This window comes from Odontesthes bonariensis, chromosome 24 (genome assembly GCF_027942865.1).
Source record: "Odontesthes bonariensis isolate fOdoBon6 chromosome 24, fOdoBon6.hap1, whole genome shotgun sequence".
Lineage (NCBI taxonomy): Eukaryota > Metazoa > Chordata > Actinopteri > Atheriniformes > Atherinopsidae > Odontesthes > Odontesthes bonariensis.
In genome coordinates this window covers 9,442,306-9,463,796 of record NC_134529.1, presented here as the reverse complement: position 1 = coordinate 9,463,796, position 21,491 = coordinate 9,442,306, and the positions used below count along the sequence as shown (strand labels likewise).

The following is a 21,491-nucleotide window of genomic DNA, read 5'->3' as shown; positions in this document are numbered from 1 at the left end:
AACCTTATTCCCTCTGGCTAAAGCTCTGTTCTTAAACTTTGCAAGTTTAATTTGGTACATTTACACAGAAAAGTAACTTTGAGAGGCAATTTGATGAGAAACTGTAAATCTTGACCACATGTAGATGAACTGTTAAAATAAATACAAAGGGGAGTCTATTTTTCAGTGTAGTTATTTATCACCTGATCGAGGTCAACACTATAAAAGCACCAACTCTACTTTTAGTATTTTTGCGGGCTACCTAATCCTGAAATCTCATGATAGAAAATGAATTGAGAAAATAGATGTGAAGAAAATGCAGCATATCATAAGATTGCTCGGGCTTGACTTGTGTGCATGTTTGGTGTGATTTATTGACTGGAAAGGAGCGGTGTGATTTGGATTTCTTCATTCTCATCATGCACTGCATGGACTGTGCAGAGAATTAAGTATTAAATGTCCCACGTTCTGTCCAATGGCATTTTGAGACCCGAAATGGCTTTTTAATAGGAAATGTTTCTCATCAAGGTGGTCAGCAGAGATTTTTTTCCTCTTTGAATATTGCCAGAGGTCGTTTTTCTGAATCCCTTCAGATTTCTTTGTTAGCCTTGTGAGGACAGAAAGGTTCCCTTTGTCTTGAAATTGATTTTTTTTTTACTTTTAACTGTCTTAATTATCCTTTAGGGCAAATATTTTACAGGAAAGGGGAGCAAATTAATTTAAAAGCGGTAATGTTGCTGTCAGTAAGCTCTGACTGCAGGGCTGTGCATCAACAACTCCGACAGCTAAACTGCCTTGCTCAGTAGCTCAAAGCAGGCAGGATGATGACAAAGTGCTGAAGCAAAACTACTTACCTAAAGATGGTATGCAGCCATCCCTGATGCTAAATCTGCCATACAGTGGCTATAAAACTATCACTACATGCTATCTATCAAGAGCTTGGTCTCTAATGGGCTTTTGAGAGGACAGCAAAACAAGTGGATATGTCAAGAGGGGAGACATAGACTGTGTTGGGTTTTTAATCGTGTTGTTCAAGAGTCCTTTCTCAGAGCTGGGATTAGCTTGAAACCTCAGCGAAGTCGATAAGCAGGATGAGGAGGATGCAGGGGGGCAGTTATGTCTTTGGGAATTTCAATAAACAGTGCTGCTCAACTTGGACTCGATTAGTAAAAGTGAACTTGGGAGAAAGTCTTTCACTTCTTGAATTTCTCTTTTAAAGTGCTCCCACTTTAGTCTGTGCTTTTAAACAAAAAATCTGAAATGTGTTGCCGTCCTTTTAAGAAACACTTGAGCAGGATGTTTGGCGTTGCTTGGTGGTTATTCCACATGATTATTTGTGCTTAGCTCGTTGTTTTGTTTGGAAGTCTACAAAATCTTTCTTTCTTCCAGGCTGATGTTTCTACAAATCTCTGTGCTCACAAATACAAGTTGCATTGTGTGGGACTTGCATCCCGTTGTTCAGTCACATGGTGCGGCTCAGCTCGGTTTGTCTGGACCGTTCTTGACTTAATTTCACACTGCAGTGAGGTTGGGATTAGCTGCTCGTTGTAGCAGCGCCAACTGAATCTGCAGTGATGCAGAAATGGGAAACAAAACCTCTGTGTGTGTGTGTGTGTGTGTGGAGTGGTCTGTGTGCTGTTAGGGTTGACAACCAGCTGCAAGTACAAGTGTCTGACATCTTTTTGTAGTCAGAGCAACCGTACCCGTCAGTGCGCACCTTCGCTCCCTGGAAAAGCAAAGAGCTGTGGTTTGCATCTATAGACTGCCCTTGATTCACTTGGATATCCATGTCTTTTGTTTTTCTGACCAACTGGTTTTCACAATTTTTCAAATCAAGTAATAATTTGCTGTCAATTTGCTTGGAAAATGAGGGGGAAAAAACTAGAAAAAATTGAGAGAAGCCAAGTCACAGCATGTAACAACAAAAGGCCAGATTGCATTACTGCCATTTATGTACATTTGTGCCCCTTTTCTGTGGTGTTGGAAATCTGCTGAGGTTGAGATATGAAAAGTTTGAAGGGACGGGTGAATAAAACTCTTTTTTTTTTTTTTTTTTTAACAGAGCCTCAGGTCTGAATGGGTTAAGCACTTAGCTGCTCAGTGGATACATTTTGACCTTCCCCATTTCATCTCTTATTGACGTTTTTAACCGTGTTTTTGCTCTTCAAATATGGTAGAACTCGATATTGGTTCTTTCTAATTTGCTTTTAAGTTATTGTGTTTGTGGTTTCTCTTGAGAGTAAACAATGTGACTGATTTCATCTTGCAGAGTTCTTAATGTTACTTTCGAATGATCCTAGTTTGAGAGTCGAACCCTTCGGGGGGGAGGGGGGGGGAGGGGGGAGGGGGGGGAGGGGGGGGGGGGGAGTGTTTTCTAAGCTCAATTACTGCATTTGTTAAAACCAACGCGTTGTCAAAGTTTGCCCCTCTGACAGTTTAGGGAAAAGAATCCATCACAAATGCATTTCGCAGCAAATAGCCCGCCATCTACGCTGATGAAACAGGAATGTGCCCTTCATGTGAATTTTGAAGGCGAGTCGGAGGCCCTGGAGCCCCTCACAGATCAGACGAGCCATACTAATGTGCGATTTATTCTGCAAAGGTGTCGTATGCAGCAGGGCTGAGACTAAAATCTGTTTTACTATTCAAACTGATATTCCGTGAAATGATCCAGTATCTGTTAAATATATTAGCAAAAATAGCTAAATTATTTCCAAATCCTTTCAAAACTGAACAAAATTGGAATTTCAGTCAAATTAGGACCTTGTGAGTTGGACTAAAACTGAAAGCTGCTCAGTTACTGAGAAGAATTCATAGCTACGCCTTTTCTCAGGATGTTACTTTGCTCCCTGTCATTCTTTTTCTGCTGGTTTCAAGATGACTAGTGCAAATAAACAAATAAATAATCAGTGTAACCCAGTCCAGACACTTAAAAGATTATATCAACTATTCATTGAATTATTTATGTAATGAAACAATATGCGATTCCTCAGATTAGCAGATAATTTGGCATATTCAGATTGTATTTGTATGTGCAAAAAACTTACAATTCCTCTTGACTTTCTTTGCCTTTTAACTCTGTTGGCTAAGATGGAAAAATCATCCTGACTGCTTCTTTTTTTTTTTTTCTTTAAAAAAAGAAGAAGCAGACTATCACTAATGATGTGCAAAGCTACTGGATCTTATCTAAGCCCTCCCCTGGAGCTCGGCTGCTGTCAGTCATGCCGCAGGACTGGACCTGCAAAGCCGGCGAATCGGCTGTTTGTGCCTCATTAGGCCTAAAGAGCCTGGGGGACGTGGCTCAGGGGGTAAGGATAAAGTCTTAAGGTTCACAGCACCCATTAGAGGACAAGAGAGAGCAAAGGAGGAGTGAGACCTACACTTGTGTGCATAAAGGAGCACATTATATTTAATAATTCTCAATTTGTCAGAAGGATGGAATACAGTGTCTGCTACGAAGGTAACGTCAGAGAAGAGAGGAATCAGGTGAAATTGTGATGAAGAGGACTACCACTGAGAGTAGCTGTGAACTAATGGTCTCTCCCTGCTTTCTTCTGAACACACTTGACAGCGTTAGCCATGGCTAACTGGCCAATTAAACAGCAGGGGAGCCACTCCTGCTCAGTGCAGACTTGTTGCGTCCTCACTGGATGACTGATCTTCTCAGTTGTGACATTCAGCCTATCGGTTTGATCCTTTTTGCCACTTGGTCCTGTGAAATGAAAGCTACTATCCCTTAACAAGGGAAGATCCTCCTGTCTGTGGGAATCAGTATATGCCTAAACGGATCTATCCAGGCTTTTACTGTACCCTCACTCAGTCCTCAGTGCCTCTGTATCTTTTTAATGCGTTCATTGTGTCTACTCCCACCCCAAAAATGGACGTGCAGCTATATCTGGCCCACTCATCTTTTTTCCACTTTCCCTCCCACATTAGTTTTTTTCTTGCAGTTTCTGCAAGCCTTTTGGATGGCCCTGTTTTTACATCGCAAAGCTTGTGTTTGTATTTTTTTTTTTTGCTGTCTTCTGTCTTTGAGTGAAGGAGGAAGGAGTCAGACTCATCACACTGAGCTCTTCACTGTACTCTTTTAACCGAGTAGTGTGTTATGATGACTGCTTTCCTTGGCCAGCGTGCCTGAAAAGCACTCGACTGTAAGGGGTATAAATGGGTTCTACGTCAAACCTCTCATTCCACTCGCTCATGATCTAACCTCATTGAAATTATAACTAACTCAAAAGGGAGTGAATTCCACCTTCACATTCATAAAACATGCATTTTAAAGCACACGGAATGTTTTTATGTACAAATACTTCAAAGGACTGTTATGCCAGGAAACTAAAACCTCTTAATTATTATTTTATGTATCATGACTTATTCGTGGGGTTTTCTCTCAGGTATGGTGCATTTCTGTGCCATCATAGAGGCTGTTTTTGTTATTTTAGCTGCGAAATTAAATAGAATAAATGTACATTTCTATAATGAACCTCAGGCTGTCAGCTTTTAATTGAACAAACAAATTGGAAGGTATAGGAGTTGTAGCTCTTTAAAATGTATTTGTCTTTGGACAAATGAACGCAACCATGAATGAAACATTCATTTTTGATACTTTTGTTGAGAATCTGGAAGCCATGGACCTCACCAAAGAATCTCCTATAGATCTTATTTACATATCTTGGCTTTTTTTCACTGACTTCACTCAGTTAGGTCGAGACACACCACACGTTTTAACGTTTCATCTCTTTGCATCTTCATGAAAAACAGGTGAATGTGAGTATATATGAATACAGCCTAATTCCCGGAAAAGCTGCTCTCATTCACATATTTTTCCTGTTTCTTCTGAGCAGGTGTCAACTCGTAAAATCCTGATTTTTATATCTGCAGCGTCATCTTATTAAAGCACCATGCAAGTAACTTGAAGGCTTCTTTTGAGTGAATTTGGCAATACTTACATGTACAATAATCCCCATCAGAGAAAGTTAGGAGCAGTCTCGAACATTTGGCATTATGTCTTGAGTCATTGTCCGTCTGAAAAGCTCCATACATTGAACTTAGCTTGGTTTGACTAAATCTGAGCCCTTTAAACCTTAGAATTCATCGCACTTGTGCCACTGGTAGCCATGAATAGTCAGGTCATCATACTGCCTCCACATAAATGCAGATGATGTTGTGTGTTCTTTTGGATCACGGGCTGTCTGAAGCCTTCTCAATACTCTTTTTCTATTCTGATACAGTATGTTTTAGTCTCACTGTCCAAAGAATGTCATCCTTGAACCAATTAGGCTTTCTTTTTCTTTTTATATTTAATTAATTAATTCTTTTTTTTAGGAGAAAAATCTGGCCTTTCTTTTCCTTAGTTTTATGAATGGTTTGCATTTTGTGTGTTGAGTTTTTTTTTTCTCACCAAAGAGCCACTAATTATGCAATTGGAAATTTTCAGAAAAGAACCATCGTCTCTACCAAAAATGTATTTAATCCCTTAGCTCACATAGCGTTGGAATGGTGATCATCATTAGGACATGTTGTCGTGTCATTATCTACAGCTGAAATCCTTTATTCATTTAATTCTCTGCTTTTAGCCTAACCAGTGCAATTCATCAAATAAATTGATGTATTAGTATATTCTTGTTTGTTGAAGATGTTATTTTGGCTTGCAAAGATACTGTTTTTGGCATTTTTTTCCATTATGTGACATTTTAGAGGATGTAGATCAACAACAAGACAATATTCTTCATAATGAGACTGATGGTTGAAGGCACAATTCTACTATCATTGCAGACTATTCTTAGCTGGTGTTAAACTTCTCTCACACTCAAACTTGGCATATTTTCAAGTTTCCTTCTTTCTACCAGTTGGCATAGATGGCATATTTATTGCATCTAATCCCTTTGTTACAACCGTGGAGTCACAGCAGGTGTGGGAAATGTGTCGCTTTGTCTGGGGAACTCATTACTCTGCAGTCAGTCAACTGATTTTATTTTATGCAAAGATGTATATTCCTTCAAGTCTTTGCAGCCATTAAATCATACTTCACATGGTATGGATTTGCATATTTGTTGAGAAGTTATGCACTTCTGTTTTTAGTTGTGTTTAAACTTTCACGTTCTGCAATACAGCAGGACTAAATGTGTAAATGGATAAATTAGACATCTATTTCCGACTTCAGTTCATTCTTCTTTCTTGAGTGCCTTCTCGTTAAAGAGCCGAAGCCTAAGAAATGTAGTTAAATTTTGCACTACGAGTGACGCTAATTGTATACGTTTGTAAGTAGAATATTAAATATTATAGTAAAGTTACTATTTAAGTTACACACAATTATCCAGCTCTTCCTCAAAACAACATGTTTTAAAGGAACTTGAAATGGCAAATATCAAGTTCTCAACAAATAAAACAAGATTATTGTAAATAACAAACATAATTAATTTCCTTTGGCCTTTTTTTTTTGGTAGACATTTGGCTTTTTACGAGCAATACAAATAACTAAAATAAAAATACTCTTCTTGTAGAACTGGTTTACAGTTTTGTGGTTAAACTAAGTGCCAACACACAGGATCTCACAGTCAGAGGGAATGTCTCCACACTATTTGGATAATGGCTAATTTATTTAAAATTTAGAGCAACACATTCAAAGGAAATGATACCAAACCAGCTGATTAAAGATCACTCAGCATTGAGCGCTAACTGCTGCTCTTACAGTTGGAGACAGTTCTGCAGGAAACAATGCAGCAGCAATGTTTTTTTCTCTTTTTTTTTTCTCTTTTTTTCTCTTTAAACTTGTTGTAGGGAACCAACAGAAAGGAAGATCAAGGCCTTTAGTCATTTCAACATCCCGCCTCTGTGTTTGCCAACGAAGCGATCAGCAAACTTTGTTGATCCAGCAGTAAACATTTGGATGAAGGCTTTGATGACGCATCTTTGGATTATATCGTTTTTTTTTTTTCCCTTTTGCCATTTAGATTTTCAAATGACCTGTGTAATGTTGGCTAATTTAGCCCCAATCAAATTAAAACATACTGTGTGCTATGTATTAATATTTTCAAATTGAGCCGCTTATGATTGCTTAACCCATTTAGGCCTAAAACGCCTGGAAAAGAATGCCTATAAAACCTATGGGCGATTTCAGAAAGAGCCCCTAAAACCTGATGTTTTTCTGGAAATTCAGCAATTGTGTCAACGCCTACTAAATGATTGATTTCTCAGCCTCTGTAGCAGATAAAAACAAAATTCAAAAAGTATTTGAGAGCTTACACCTGTGGCTTTCTTTGGAAATTGAGTATATTTACATACACCTTCACAAAAATAGAAAATGTAAAAAGTAAAGTGCAGGAACAGCGCTATTTTCAATTAGAAAACAGTAATAAAATTAAATAAAATTAAATTTTATATTTAAATTATTTATTTATCTATTTATCTATTTATTTTATCGCCAGTCTCTTGGTACTGGCAGCACAAGGAGCCCATACACATTCCAATAAACGTTTTCATCTCCGGCACAGTTACTTGTGACCACCTTGCCATCTTTGCTCGAGCTGGAGTCTGAAGTAACTGGTCACTGTATCTATTCGTCTCAGAAACGAGATGCGCCCAAAGCTCCTCAGTAAAAATATGATTAAATGCCTGCAACGGTGTGGCATCTGCAGGTAAATTGACTTTCACCCCTAGTGTGCGGTTGAAATCTCTCCGTCGATTACGGTGGTAATTGTCAGTCTTCCACTCACTTTCAAACCCTTCAAAATCATCCTCGTCGTTATCGTCATCTTCAAACATATGTGCTAGCCATAAATCTCGATCAATTGGGTCAGCACGTTCATCAGCATCATCAAAGCCAAGACACTCCTCACAATCGCTACCGTCTGAAATGTCTTCCCACTGAAAGTCCTCCATGCTTGTTCGATGTAACTTAACTTCAAAACAATGACACGAGGAACATGACGACACTCTCACGTGTCTATTATAATGCATTTAATTGGCGCAGAGGTCAATAATTGGTGCAAAACAACCGTATACATGAAAAAAGACGTGTACGCTTTCCCGGCCTTAAAGGTAGAATAACGCAACAGCGCCCCTGGCTTTAAAGGTAGAAATGCGGCAATGCTTTCCCGGCCTCAATGGGTTAAGACGGAATAACTTGGATGACTGTTGTTCATGGACTGTTTATTTAGTAACAGATCGGCTGCAATGAGAATTCTTAAAAGATCACTTTCACGGTGTATTTCCTGGAGAAGATTAGCCATCAAAGTAGGAAAGCTGGGCTCACACCTGAAGTGTGTGCTCAGGTTATATGAAAATGTTCCTCCACTGCAGTTTATCATTATTCAGATGGAGGAATGAGGCAATCCAAATGGTAAAGTATGAGGGGTCTATATGCTTTATGCACCGGAAGCCCGGCACACCTGTGAGCATAATGCAGAGGAAGAGTGGAGTCCAATTAACACTAGGCAAGCGCTCATATCATGAGCCATGCTGGTAGACTGGCTTACTTTGGCAGCCATTTTAACTGTCTAACAGTCACTAATCTTATGTTGCTGAATCTCTCAGACGAGTGTGCTCAAGGATGAAAAAGTAATTTTCCACTAGTCTTCTGTCTTTTTTCCTTGCTGATTTTCCCAAATTGTACTTACTTTTTCTGAGTCCAAAATAAGGTGAAAATACCAGATATGATAGATGGCGTAGCATTAAATCCCTTGAAGTGTTGTCTCGTTCAGGAATGCTGGCATGGGACTTCAGTGCACTATTTTTCTGTTTTTGTCCCTGTAGAGGTTGGATTTATGGAAAGGGAATGATTTAGTTTTGTGCCTCTTAGTCTCTATCTCACCTGTGAAGCCCTGCATGGATTAGTTGAACTTGGACCAATGCTGAATCAGGCAAATTGAAGACAGACTAATCTCCTAAAAGCCATAAAAAGAGTTTTTTGTGTTGGAGAAAGGCAGCTAGGGACTTTTCAAAGAAGATGGATAATTGGTTTATAGTTCTGTAACTGTTTCCTCCCAAAACAGTTTGTTGTATATCGGTATTTGTGAACCTAAGAAAACTAGTGTTTTAAAGTCAAGCCACTCCTGTTTGCACGAGATGTGGCTGGTAAAAGTTAGAGAGGGAAATGTGTTTATTCTGCAGTCGGATTGATCCGAACTGCTTTATGTTTGCACACAGCAAAGCGACATAAAAGGAAAAGTAGTCGCTTTGGTGGTATGTTGTAATTAGAAGGTTTGTGTTTGAACCTTCTTTTTTTCACCGACATAATAAAAGCTGTTACGCCTTCACATTTTGGTCTATTCGCATCGAACACAACTCATTTGCACATTAGAGACATACAGACTTTGTTGTTTTGTAAAGCAAAGTGTAGCCCAATTCTCAAGTGTTGTTCCTCTTTGCTCAGAGCAATCTGGCTTTATAGTATGATTACCATATTAAAAAAAAATTAAGAAGATTAGAGGCATCGTTGTTTGTCTGATGGAATTGCCTTAGAGCAGAGCGATGCCAAATGTATTAATAAAGCGTCACGTGGGTCGTAATAATTGACGGCCCCAAAGAAAACAAACATAGTTTGACTGGGAGGGAAATTTTCATTTTTGCACGTTGAATCAATTCTGAATAATAAGAGGCTGCTTTTATGTAGTCGGCATGTGTGAACATATTGTAGTTGGGATACTCTTGACAGATATCGAATGGGACAGAAGGCTGCTTTTTGGTAGCTGCGATAACCACCATCCATTTGTTTCCTAGAAGAAGGAGATGTTTAGTGAAGCCATCTTGAAAATGACTTTTTGGCCCTACTACTAGCTTCGGAGTGCCTGTCGATTGGGAGATGGGTTCTCAAAATTGAGCCACAAGCACCATGGTTGAACTTTTTCCCTAGAAAATGGACTGCTGCTCCATTTACAGTCTGCATCTGAAAACTTTAGGGGCCCTTTTGAGGGCTGGATGATTACTATGGCCTGTGTTGTGTCTTTGACAGTATGTTACTAATGTATAGGTTATTGTAGATAATGATCATAGCACTGCAAGGTCTTACACTTCTGTTCACACTCCAAAAGTCAAATGCAGCATGGCACCCTATCCTGTGGCGCAGCCTACAGAACACGGGGGGAATTGGAGTTGGGCCTCTGACTTGTAGCAGCATCCAAAATTTGATATTTTGAATATTCATGCAGGCATAATGACCATTTAATCAGGTTTGGAACACGTAGCAGCCCTCAAAATGTGTTTTCTCACTAATCTCTTTTATATGAGCAATGAGTCCAATAGTCGCCAGCAAAATGATTCAACCCAAATGTGATGGGGGTTAGAAAATTTTGCTGGCAACTTTACATGTCGAACAGTATCAGTAGTTTGGATGTTTTCAAATTCCTGTATTTCTTTTTTCTGTGCCCATTTCTTAATGAGTGTTGTGGGGGCTCAGTTCGAATAATATAACCTCCTGCTTGCATATTCACAGTTCCCCCTCACCGTCCTGTTTAGGCAGTTTCATTTAGTTTTTGAGCATAAACACTAAAAATAAAATGCATTCCTGTCTTTGGACACTCATGACCATGACTTGTCCGTCCATCTGCTCCTTTCTTGTGGATACCATACCATATTAATGTCTTTAGGGAATTTTCTCCAGTTGGGCAAAACATCCATCTGGACTCCAGAATAAACTGAAACACTCACTTTTGGGCCCCACAGCTTGCTTTACCCATGATAGCAGCCTACATGTGCGAATTGTGGTGATATTTCATATGTCGAAGCTCAATTCCACTGTGACATCATTTCTTGCAAAAAGTTCCTCTATTTGGTATGGCTCGACAGTATAATTTGGAAAGTTTTGGAAAGAAGAAGGATTGTTAGTATATTTCACAGTTAGTCAGCTGTTACATAACCATGCAACATTTTCCTCCGCAGGTACATGATGCTGATCAATGGAAGAAATGAAGTTTACATGGTCGACAGGGACAACTCTATCTTCCACATAGCAAACCTAGAGTTTCCTTTCCGGAAAGATCCACGTGTCCATTTATCAAATACTTTACTGGATGGGGTGAGTTCTCGATCTTCCGTGTACACATACTTGTTGTTGAATTGCTGCATTTCATGATAATACTATAAGTTGTACTGTCCATGTCGTGACAAGGGTTGCGTGTCCTCTTCGTTTCTGAATTTGAAACATTCCCATCATGCCGTTGCTGCTCAGTCTTGCATATAATTCACTTGTCAAGCCTTAGTTGAAATGAGAGCATGTTTCAGTGTGAAGGCTGACAGGAACATAATCATTCATGTACTGGAGAAATGGCTAATTAATTGTTACACAGACTCCCGTGTGTGTTTTGCTGTAGTGCTCAGATGTGCACGGGGATCGATGGCTTAACCTTTTGCTGTAATAGCAGACTCAGGCTTTTATCACACAGGTTTCTGCCCCCTTTCCCCAGCAGCAGGTGCAGAGGCATGACTCATTCAACACTTGCTTCATGGGAAAACATAGGAAAGGAAATTGCTGCACATTGATGTCGACAGAGGGTTGATTATAAATAACTGTCAGTGTTTGTGTTTGGTAATCCTGCCTTATAGATAAGAGATAAGTTACATGTCATACTTTTGTTTTGCCCTGAGAAGCAATTTTATGCAAAACAGGCGTGTGCTTCCTCTTTATTAAACACTTGCTGACTGATGGGGGGAATTGAGTTTCCTCACACAGGCAGGGCATCTAATTGCAGTCTTTCACCATCCATTTAAAGGAGCAGCGCTGATGTGTGTTTAGATTGCTGCAAAGTTTGTTTTGATTCACATTTATTCCTCCGTATATGATTCTCTCAGTTCACAGAGGCTGTGTTTAGTGGTTTATGGTGAGCCTTGGAGAAGCCCTGCTGTGTTGTCTGATTGGGATCGTTTTCCCGAGACCACTGGTCCTTGTCTTCACATGCTATTTAATAGTACTTTTTTCTGAGTTTTCTATCAAGTTTAGTTCCAATTTTTTGAAAGAATGCGCAACGTAGACTGAATTCCTGGCGGCCTTCTTTGACCTCATTAATGTATTAATCTGCTGCTGTCTGTCTCCACAATGGTTTTGTGCTGCAGAAGCACAATAATGGCAGCCTTCTGGAATTACATTATTTCGTCTGTCCATTCCTTCTGTCAGTGCTATGAATGCCTTTCCTTCACTGCCTTTCTCCTCTGTACCAGTTTTTTTCTTTTCATGTTTGGTGTTTTTGTCCTGTGAGATGTGAAGAAAAGCTACATCAGCCTGCAGGGATATGAATTATTTTTGTTCATGACTCTGTATTATAGAGCAACACCAGTGGTCATTAAGATGCAGGTGCTCATGTTGCAATCTGTCACGTTGGAAAGGCGGCACTCAGCTGCTAGATGTTGGTTCCACTAAAATATCCCATTTTGTCAAAGTTTATTGAAAAATTCCATTCTTTTCTGGTGAAATACAAAGCTGGGGATTTAATTTGGCAAAAAAAACACTACCTTTTGGAGGAAAGTTCCCTTGGAATTTAAATTTTGTCTGTGTAGTTCTGCCCTTAGCTAAAGACAAAAGTGGATGTCATTCTAGCTGTTTCCTCTTATTTCCAACCTGTTTGCAAAACTGAAATAATTAAATAATCTTATAATTCTTAGAAGACTCGAATGAAAGATAGATTTACGCAAGAAAGCTGCTGAGTTATCTCTTTTAGTGCTAAGTGTTTGCCATAGTGCCCTGTGATGGATTGGCGACCTGTCCAGGGTGTACCCTGCCTCTCGCCCAATGACAGCTGGGATAGGCTCCAGGACCCCACGACCCTGAGTTTCATTAAGCGGGTATTAAAATGGATGGATGGATGGTTTGCCATAGCCTTGGTCATCTCACCCCAGCTGCAGTCTTACTTTCTCTTCTGTTAAAACCAGTGACAATATCAACAGCTTAATCTGGTGCCAAATCTATTAGTTGGAAAGTAATACAGAAATGTAAAGAGAAAAATGTGGCTATGTTTTATCCTTTTGTAAGTAAAAATTGCAGATGGAAGATTAGCCATGAGTACAATGAGATGACGTCATTATAAGGTCAATACTGACCACTGTTTATCTTTGCCCAGCTGTTATGCAGACAGTTACGAAGACATGATCATTGTTTTCCTCAATAATCACTGTTTTGCAATTTATTGATTGTGACAGGCCTTTTCACATGTAATTAAAATGGTATCTGACAGCAGTGGTGCTCACATCACATAATGGGTTTTGGCACAGCACCACAGGAGGAATCTTGTTTTGGCCTAATAGGGATCAACTGGATCTGCACGATGACACTGTTGCCTCTCATGGTCAAGCATCAATCAATCGATCAATCAGATCAGCAGAGTGGAGCCAGTTGGTAAATCCAAACTTCTGTCAAAGCCCACCAGAAGAGGAGAGAAAATATCTTTTACAGCGGAAAAGTTCTTTTGGTGTTGTATTTTGCTCTTCTTTTGATGTAAAATGCTTCTTGAGTTCTGATATATTTGATGCTTTAAGCAATTTTTCTAAGCTTTTTATAGGAACTGTCATTGTTGACTGCTGACGCATCTAAAACATGCCTGTAGCTGCCACCTACAACATCACCATTTTTATGTATCTGGTTGATTTAGAAGCACACAATAGTCATCTCACTCGCTACATCTTTACCTGTCGGTCGCAACAGGACCGCATAATTCGTCTCCTGAATATCGCATGGGGGGATAAAGTATAGTTCTCTAACTGAAGTGCCTCACTCATTCCTTCACTCTCAAAGATGCTTCCCTTCTTTTACTTACACCAGTTCAAAGGTGGTTAGGCTTTCGTTTTCTTAGCTGTTACTTCGACTCTTGGTTGTGTAACACTTCTCTTAAAACCAGTCGTATGTCTGAGTGTCCTGCAGCTCCGCACAGCTGCACCTGACCTCAGCTTGAGAGCCTTGCATAATAGATGTGTAGTTCTATTTCTGCTTCATGTCCTCCTTCACCAGAGCCTGCCTCACAGACACACCCGTATGCACGCACGCACGCACCAACACACACCACAAGCCTCCCCAATTCCTTGCTATCCTTTGCATTGCCGCAGGCTTCTCCCGCTCCGCATCACGCATCCTTTGGAGAGTGCTCAGTAGTGTCCCATGTTGCAGAATCTGTTTGAGACACTGCTTTTATCAAGACTTTCCTTTTTCTATATTTTCTCTTTGTTTCACACTCAATCATATTTTAGATCTTTTATATATCTTAATCCTTTTAGATCTTTATGTCTTCACCCTGTCCTTTGTCTCTGTCCCTGCAGGAGATGATCATCGACAAGGTGAATGGTCAACCAGTCCCTCGCTATTTGATATACGACATCATCAAATTCAATGTGAGTAGCCTGAGCTCTTGAGAATGACCCGTTACCCTTTGAAAATGTACCAGGTTAAGGACTAAGAAAAGGACACATTGGAAACATTAACTCTGCGGTCCATCTGCAGCTCTTTTTTTTTAGCATTCTGCTTTTTTTTAAATTCGGCAAAGAGGTTTGTCATTTTTTTGGGTTATAGTCAGCAGATTGAAGCACAAACAGTAAGAGAAAAGTTTTGAGCTTTGTGTCAGGAAGAGGCACTGATAAGGAATAGGATTTGCTCATGGCTCGAACCTGAAAAATCTAATTCCCAGTTGATAGCAGGCAGCAAAGCAGTGCTCATCCAGGCTGTGCGGCATTAGCATAGAGATGACAGAGCTTTTTCATTCTGGATGTTGATGGGGGGCGGGGGAGATGGCTCTGCTTTACCCCCACATCCTTAACCTGTGTCCAATCCACTCATGAGTGAGTTAAGTTTTAAAGCTTTTGCCACTTAAATTGGTTATGCTAAGCTACATAGACTTATTTTTATTTGTTTATCATTGCAATTCATTAAGCATTAGTCATATCTGTTTATATTACTCAAATTGGACTGTAATCAGTCTGGTGTTCAGTCCATTGTTCCTATGTTTTTTCTTCTTCTGTTGCATTGTGTTTGCTTGAGGACAACACAAGGCGGTTCATTGCTAGCACTCTTCTGAACTGCAAATTAATTCACTCCCTCAAGCAATATGCACGGTGCCAATGGCAAACAGGCAGACACTGAGACAACTTACTGAGCCTTCGGTTTGCCCTTGTGTCTGCTCCTTAAACTCGATGAATACCTTGGGATGAAGGGTAGGGAGGGAGGGAGGGAGGGAGGGAGGGAAGGAGTGAGTGAGTTGGCTATTACGTTTGCCTGTGGTCTCTTTTTCTCCATCGATCATTGGATCACATAAGCAAGCCAGTCCAATGAAGACTCCAGTGGTGGGGGGGAATGTCTGTAAGATGGTGCAGGGGTTAGCATCTCCACATGACTCCCACCAAGCCATCAGTAAAGCACTGTTGTATTGATCCTTGCTGGCCATTATTAGCCTCTCCATTATCTGTGGTGGGCTGCGCCTTGGCTCTCAGGCTTCGTCCTGGGAGGGGAGCAATACAGCAGCAGGTAGAACACACCATCTGCCCGGCCCATGGCCAAATGTGACACCCTGCTTGTTTGGTAAGTTGGGTATTGCACAATTCGGGGGTGCTTTCAGTTACGGTGTAATGAGATGAGTGGCCTTTGTTCTGTGTTGGGTTATTTATCTGTGTGAAAAGAATTGCTTTCTATGACTTTTGTAGAGTTTGATCTAGAAATAAGTAATGTCAGCATATACACCTATATTGCTTTGATGACGAGTGTGCTGATATATACAGTTACCTCGCCAACCGTGTAACTGATTGAACTTGATTGTCCCCCTGAGATGTGGAGGACATTTTCTGATACCACTCTTGCTGCAGTGGAGTATTAAAAAAGGATTTTGTTTAGAAAGTTTTTGCTGGTTGTCTGTCACTGTCAGCTCCTCCACTGTGGGGGAACTGACAAGACAACAAAAATTACATGTATGTCCCCATTCTTTTTTTTATTTGCTCATTTTTGCAGAGAGCTTTTGTTTTGCGCTTGACATCACCGCCTATGTGCTGACATGTTGATTGACCTCATTATTTTTCATCTTGCTAAAACGGTCTCGTTTTAGACGCAGAATTAGACAAGATAATTGGCTCGGCTTGATTAACAAGTGGGGGAAAAAAAAGTATACAACATCCCCCACATAGGTCTTATCTTTTGAGGTAAGGACAACTTTTCTGACATCAGTTCCATTTACTTCCACTTGAAAGGTTTGTCTTCAGGTACAGTCTGTAGCTATGCAGGATTTTCTGACCTAAAAATATTGCTTGTTCTGCATCACTGCTTTCAGACCTGCAGCAGCAACACAGGGATGATTTTCTACAGCTCCTCGGCAGTTACATCCCATCATATACCTTTTTAAATCTGCAGTGTATCACCACCCCTGGTGATGATGGCTCTCTCTTTCAGGAGATTAGTTAAGTTGATAGTTTATCCCAGATATTGTTTATATTTGTGATTTATAGATCTCGTGATAGGGATACACACCTTGGATCCTGTGACCAAAACTCGCCCTTTTACACGTCTTACCAAGTATATTTGTCCCATTTCTAGTCAAAATATGTCATTACACTTAAAGGGGAACTCCGGGGCATTTGAAGCGTGTTTCCATTGCTAGAGGTTGTCAAATAATGATAGTATGACACAGAGAGGTGCGTATCTGCGCTCCCTGTGTGAAGATCGCTCTGTCCGCACAGCATGTCATGCGAGGCTAATACGTGGTGGCTAAGGGGCAAGTGCTAACCCTTCCACGTAAAACAACAACTTGCACACTGCAGAAACGTCACACCACTTTATAACCCATCCGACAATAAAGTCACAAGCCTTACCATCAAAACCATATGCATGGTTCTCACATTACTGGCATGGGGACGTTACAAAACAACTTTATAAACAGCATGTCACTCACCGGCTGGTTGTAGGCTCGCGCATGTGAAAGCCCAAAAGAGTCGATGGACGATAATCACATATACAAAACAATTATCTTCTCTAGAAAAACTGCGTTCAAGTATTTAAAACATTACAAGAATATTACTGGGCAAGTATTGTTGTAATGTTTTAAATACTTGAACGCAGTTTTTCTAGAGAAGATAATTGTTTTGTATATGGGATTATTCTCCATCGACTCTTCTGGGCTTTCACATGCGCGAGCCTACAACCAGCCGGTGAGTGACATGCTGTTTATAAAGTTGTTTTGTAACGTCCCCATGCCAGTAATGTGAGAACCATGCAAATGGTTTTGATGTTAAGGCTTGTGACTTTATTGTCGGATGGGTTATAAAGTGGTGTGACGTTTCTGCAGTGTGCAAGTTGTTGTTTTACGTGGAAGGGTTAGCGCTTGCCCCTTAGCCACCACGTATTAGCCTCGCATGACATGCTGTGCGGACAGAGCGATCTTCACACAGGGAGCGCAGATACGCACCTCTCTGTGTCATACTATCATTATTTGACAACCTCTAGCAATGGAAACACGCTTCAAATGCCCCGGAGTTCCCCTTTAATATCAGACACAACTGCCTAACAAGTACTATTTCAGCAAGATATAGGGACTTGTTTGAAGACAATACATCTTGAATATCTTGTTAAATGAAAAAGTCTTGAAAACAAATTGTTTTGAGTCACATATCATATGAAACAAGCTTTTTTTGACATTTGAAGAGGTTTTTAAGCTAATTTCAAGATCACTTTTATCTCAAAAGTCCTAAATATCACATCTTATTTCAAGAAATCTTGACAAGCTGATTTTCACTAGTTCCATTGACAGATTTTTTTTGCTTATTTCAAGCAAAAACGTCTTGTATTTGTTGTTTTTTTTAACTTATTTTTGGAGGGGCATTTTTTCCAGTGCAGACAACTAGACAATTTATAGGTGAGAATGATTTGAACGACACATACATTGGTCAGGGGGTTCAGTGACACATGTCACTGTAATGACTCTGCCTGCTTATAAGCTGATACTCCCCACCATCTAGTTTAGAAGTGAAGAAAGGCAAAATGTTTTTCGTGCCCCATGTGAAGACATTTGCAACCGAGTTCTGATGCTTCCAACTTCTGTCAGTGGTTCTTGAAATGCGAACACCTGTCTTTTTAAAGACTTACAGCTGATGGTGGGAGTCAGAGTAAAAATCAAGCCATTAACTTGAAACATTTGATTGTAGACCTGAAAGATGAAGGAAAATCTCTACAACAGTGTTTAAAAGCACAGTGGCCTCTATCATTCTGAAAAAGTGGAATTTTCTAACCATCAACAGACTTTGTAGATTTGGCAAAAGAAAGAGAAAAAGGGTCTTGGTCATACAGGTAACCAACAAGCCAACGGTAATTAGGAATGAGAGCCACAGAATCTTTGTGGAGATGGAAGACGCTTACAGAAAGACAACCATTAGTGCAATTCCCCACCAGTCAGCCTATCATCATAGAGTGGTCAGACAGAAGCCGTTCACCACTAAAAGGCACATAACAGCCTGCTGGGAGCCTTAAAAGGCATCTGAATGGCTGTTTGTCTACAGTTCTCAACTGCATGTGTGGAGGAAACCAGGTGCCGATCATCACCTCGTTAAAACCAACACCAGAATCAAACATGAGGATGGCAGCATCATCCAGTTTAGCTTTTAATTTCTGTGAAAAGGTCACTACAATTGAGACAACAGAGAATAGTCAGTCTAGATGGAAGATGGATGCGGAGATAAATGGAACAATCCTGAGTGACAGAGTGCTGAGGATTTCAGGCTGAAGCGACAGCTCCTTACGCCTCAAAGAGTAAAATAACTTGAACAACATAGCATTATCATTGCTTTGTAAGGTGGGAGTACGTTGGTAGGTGTAACAACAATATGGTCAGATAGATCAAAAAGAGGACATGGGAGTGTTTAGTAGCTGCCAGGAATGTCCAGTCTAACATTCGAGGATAATCATCGGAGTCTGCACTTGAAACCAGAAGTGCATCCCTGGAGAGACCCAAACGTCTGTGCACTGACCCGCTCTGTCCTACCTGGTTGAGCTTGATCATTTCTGCCTTGATGAAAGGGAAAAAGTTCCAAAGGAAAATTGAATCGAATTTGAAGGATCATTCACAAGAGGACAAGAGGCTACCTTTGCTACTAAGAGTTCCTTTTACCCATCACTAAGTGAAGAGTCTGAATAGTTGTGTAAATGGGATTTTTCAGTCTTATTATAACAAAATGAACAAAACGGCTCAGTTGCTTGTTTTTACTTTTGTTATCGATTATGTATTTAGATTTACAGTGTGGACTTAGGGGAACATTAGCCACCTTTTACACACTTTTCTCATGTGACTGATTGCATTTTATTTCACTTTTTTCATGTGTGAAAGGTCAGCGGTGAGAGGGGGTTAGTAACAAAAGCGAAACAATCCCACCTTGTGTGTGTTTGCACACATGAAGCTGGCAGAGCGGAACGCACCACGCTAACCAACGATGCTGTCATCACTCAGCTGATTCCACTATGCTGGCTCCATGTGTGCAGAGACACAGTAGTGCGGGGATGGTCCTCCTCTGTTTAGAATGCGAGAATTACAAGGAGGAACAGCGGCAGGTTATCAAAGATGTCTTTTTTTTTTTTTTTGCACCAATAATAAAGCTCCTTGTTGCATTTGACCTGAAGAAGCCTCTGACTTGAAGACGCTTTATGTTTTGTTTGGGCGTCACACTGTTGACCATTATTCTGAGCAGCTCATGCGGTGTTCTTGGGATAATCGATTCAAGGGGCTACAAAGCAGTCCCCAGCACACAGGCAGCCTGATTTATCATTTTGTTCACTTTCTTTGAATCATTGGCTCTGATGCTGCACCCCTAAAACTATGCTATCCACCCCAGAAGATATCCAACATCTTGCTGCAAACACTGAAGGGCCTAAGCTTCCTCAAATAAATTCTGCTGAGTCCCTTCTTGTACACAGCCTTGGTGTTGCATTCCCTGTCTAGTCTCTTGTTTAGGTGAACACACTGTCCACCGCTGACATGCCCCACAACAATAGAGTCATCTAAGTGTTTCTACAGATGACTGCATCGTACTGGAAGTCTGAGGCGTACAGAGTGAAGAGATAAACAGTGAGAGAACAGTCCCCTGTGGGGCTCCTACGCTTCTGACCAGACACCCAACCTTTCAGTCTCACAAGCAATGTGGGCTGTGGGTAATCAATATTCCAGGCGACTGTGGAGGCATTCACCTGCATTTTCTGGATTTTCTCACCTACCGGTACATGCTGAATTGTAATAAATGCACAGAGAAATCAAAGAACTTGCATTGCTCAACTCAAGCATTCTTTAAATCTCCTAAAACAGGAGATTTTTTTTTTTGTAAACTTGACAACAAGTTGGCAACATTCAGTAATGTTTGTCCCCGAAACGGGTGAAAACGTCAAATAAAAAATGTTTGAGAGTGTAAACCGCTGTTCTTTTTAGTGAATTATTGCATTTGCTTTAACGTTTATCAGTATTGTTTAAAAACTCTTTGGAAAAACTCTTAAGTTTGGAAAAAATAAGGGAAAACTTGAAAGGTTATGAGATTGTTCTGTAGCAGTACCTTAGGTGGACTTAAGGGATCACTGTCTTGTGCAGTCTTTTTCATACACTGGAACACTTAATGGCATTAAGCTAGCAATAACATTCATCTAACAACAATCTTTGCCTTTCTGCTCTTTTAAATCATAATAAATGCTGTGAAAAAGGCCTATTAGATTCCTCTAGTGAGTAACAGTCACATTCGTGGCCAACAGTGCATTCACAGACGACTCCACATACTATATATATTGCTCATAAATAACGTCAAAGTCATTGTGCTGGGACTTTGTTCTGCATTTTGCCCATGATTATGACACCAGTCCTCACATACATTGCCTTGCTAAACACGTGGACATTTATCACAAGACGTAAGGTGGTTTTTGTTGGGATAATTGTGTTCTAGTCTTGATTATGAGGTAATAACTCTCCTGATTACATGACCAAATGGCCTGATAATTCAACACAGGATGCAGTTAGTGCGGTGCTCTTGCATTTATGTGGCATATTAGATGAGAGGATAATTCAATAAATGAGGTGTATGTACAAAGAGACGTCATGAAGCTAAATTTCTGTTTAAGAAATGTTAAAATATCTCACAACTGTTGTTAGAAATAGTGATCTGACAGGTCTGTGCTCTATATGAGTGTCAGTTTTGCTTTTTGATCTTCTGTCTAAGACGTAAGCAACCCTCCCAAGTATGAAAGTGACTCATGGAAGAGCAAAACACTTAAGGGAATCTCTTAATTTATAACCAGATAGACTATGGTCATAGATTTCTGCCTGTGATCTGTCAGTCCACTTTTTAGACATAAATCAACTTTCATCCAAAGCCAAAGAGAGATATTTCAGCTCTTAGCGTAAAGGTGGAGGATGGTGAAATAAAGTTAATTACAGGAAGAGGTTGTGTTCAAAGTCTGATTCAAATCTGTGCTGTGCATGTAAAAATGTAATAATCTGTGGGGAAAGGTGTTCACCTATTGATCCCAGTGTCTCACACCCACAGCAAAGAGAGAGGAATTCATAAAAGGAAGGCACTGCTCATCCTTCTTATTA

The 21,491-nt window shown here is 40.2% G+C and overlaps 1 protein-coding gene across 1 annotated transcript in view; it reads left to right on the top strand.

The window, feature by feature from the left end:
- rngtt (RNA guanylyltransferase and 5'-phosphatase) overlaps positions 1 to 21,491 on the top strand; it is a 92,620-nt gene that overhangs the window by 15,394 nt on the left and 55,735 nt on the right. The window contains exons 9-10 of the mRNA XM_075459376.1: positions 10,858 to 10,993; positions 14,218 to 14,289. Of these exons, the coding sequence (XP_075315491.1) occupies positions 10,858 to 10,993; positions 14,218 to 14,289 (208 nt within the window). The remainder of the gene's footprint in view (positions 1 to 10,857; positions 10,994 to 14,217; positions 14,290 to 21,491) is intronic.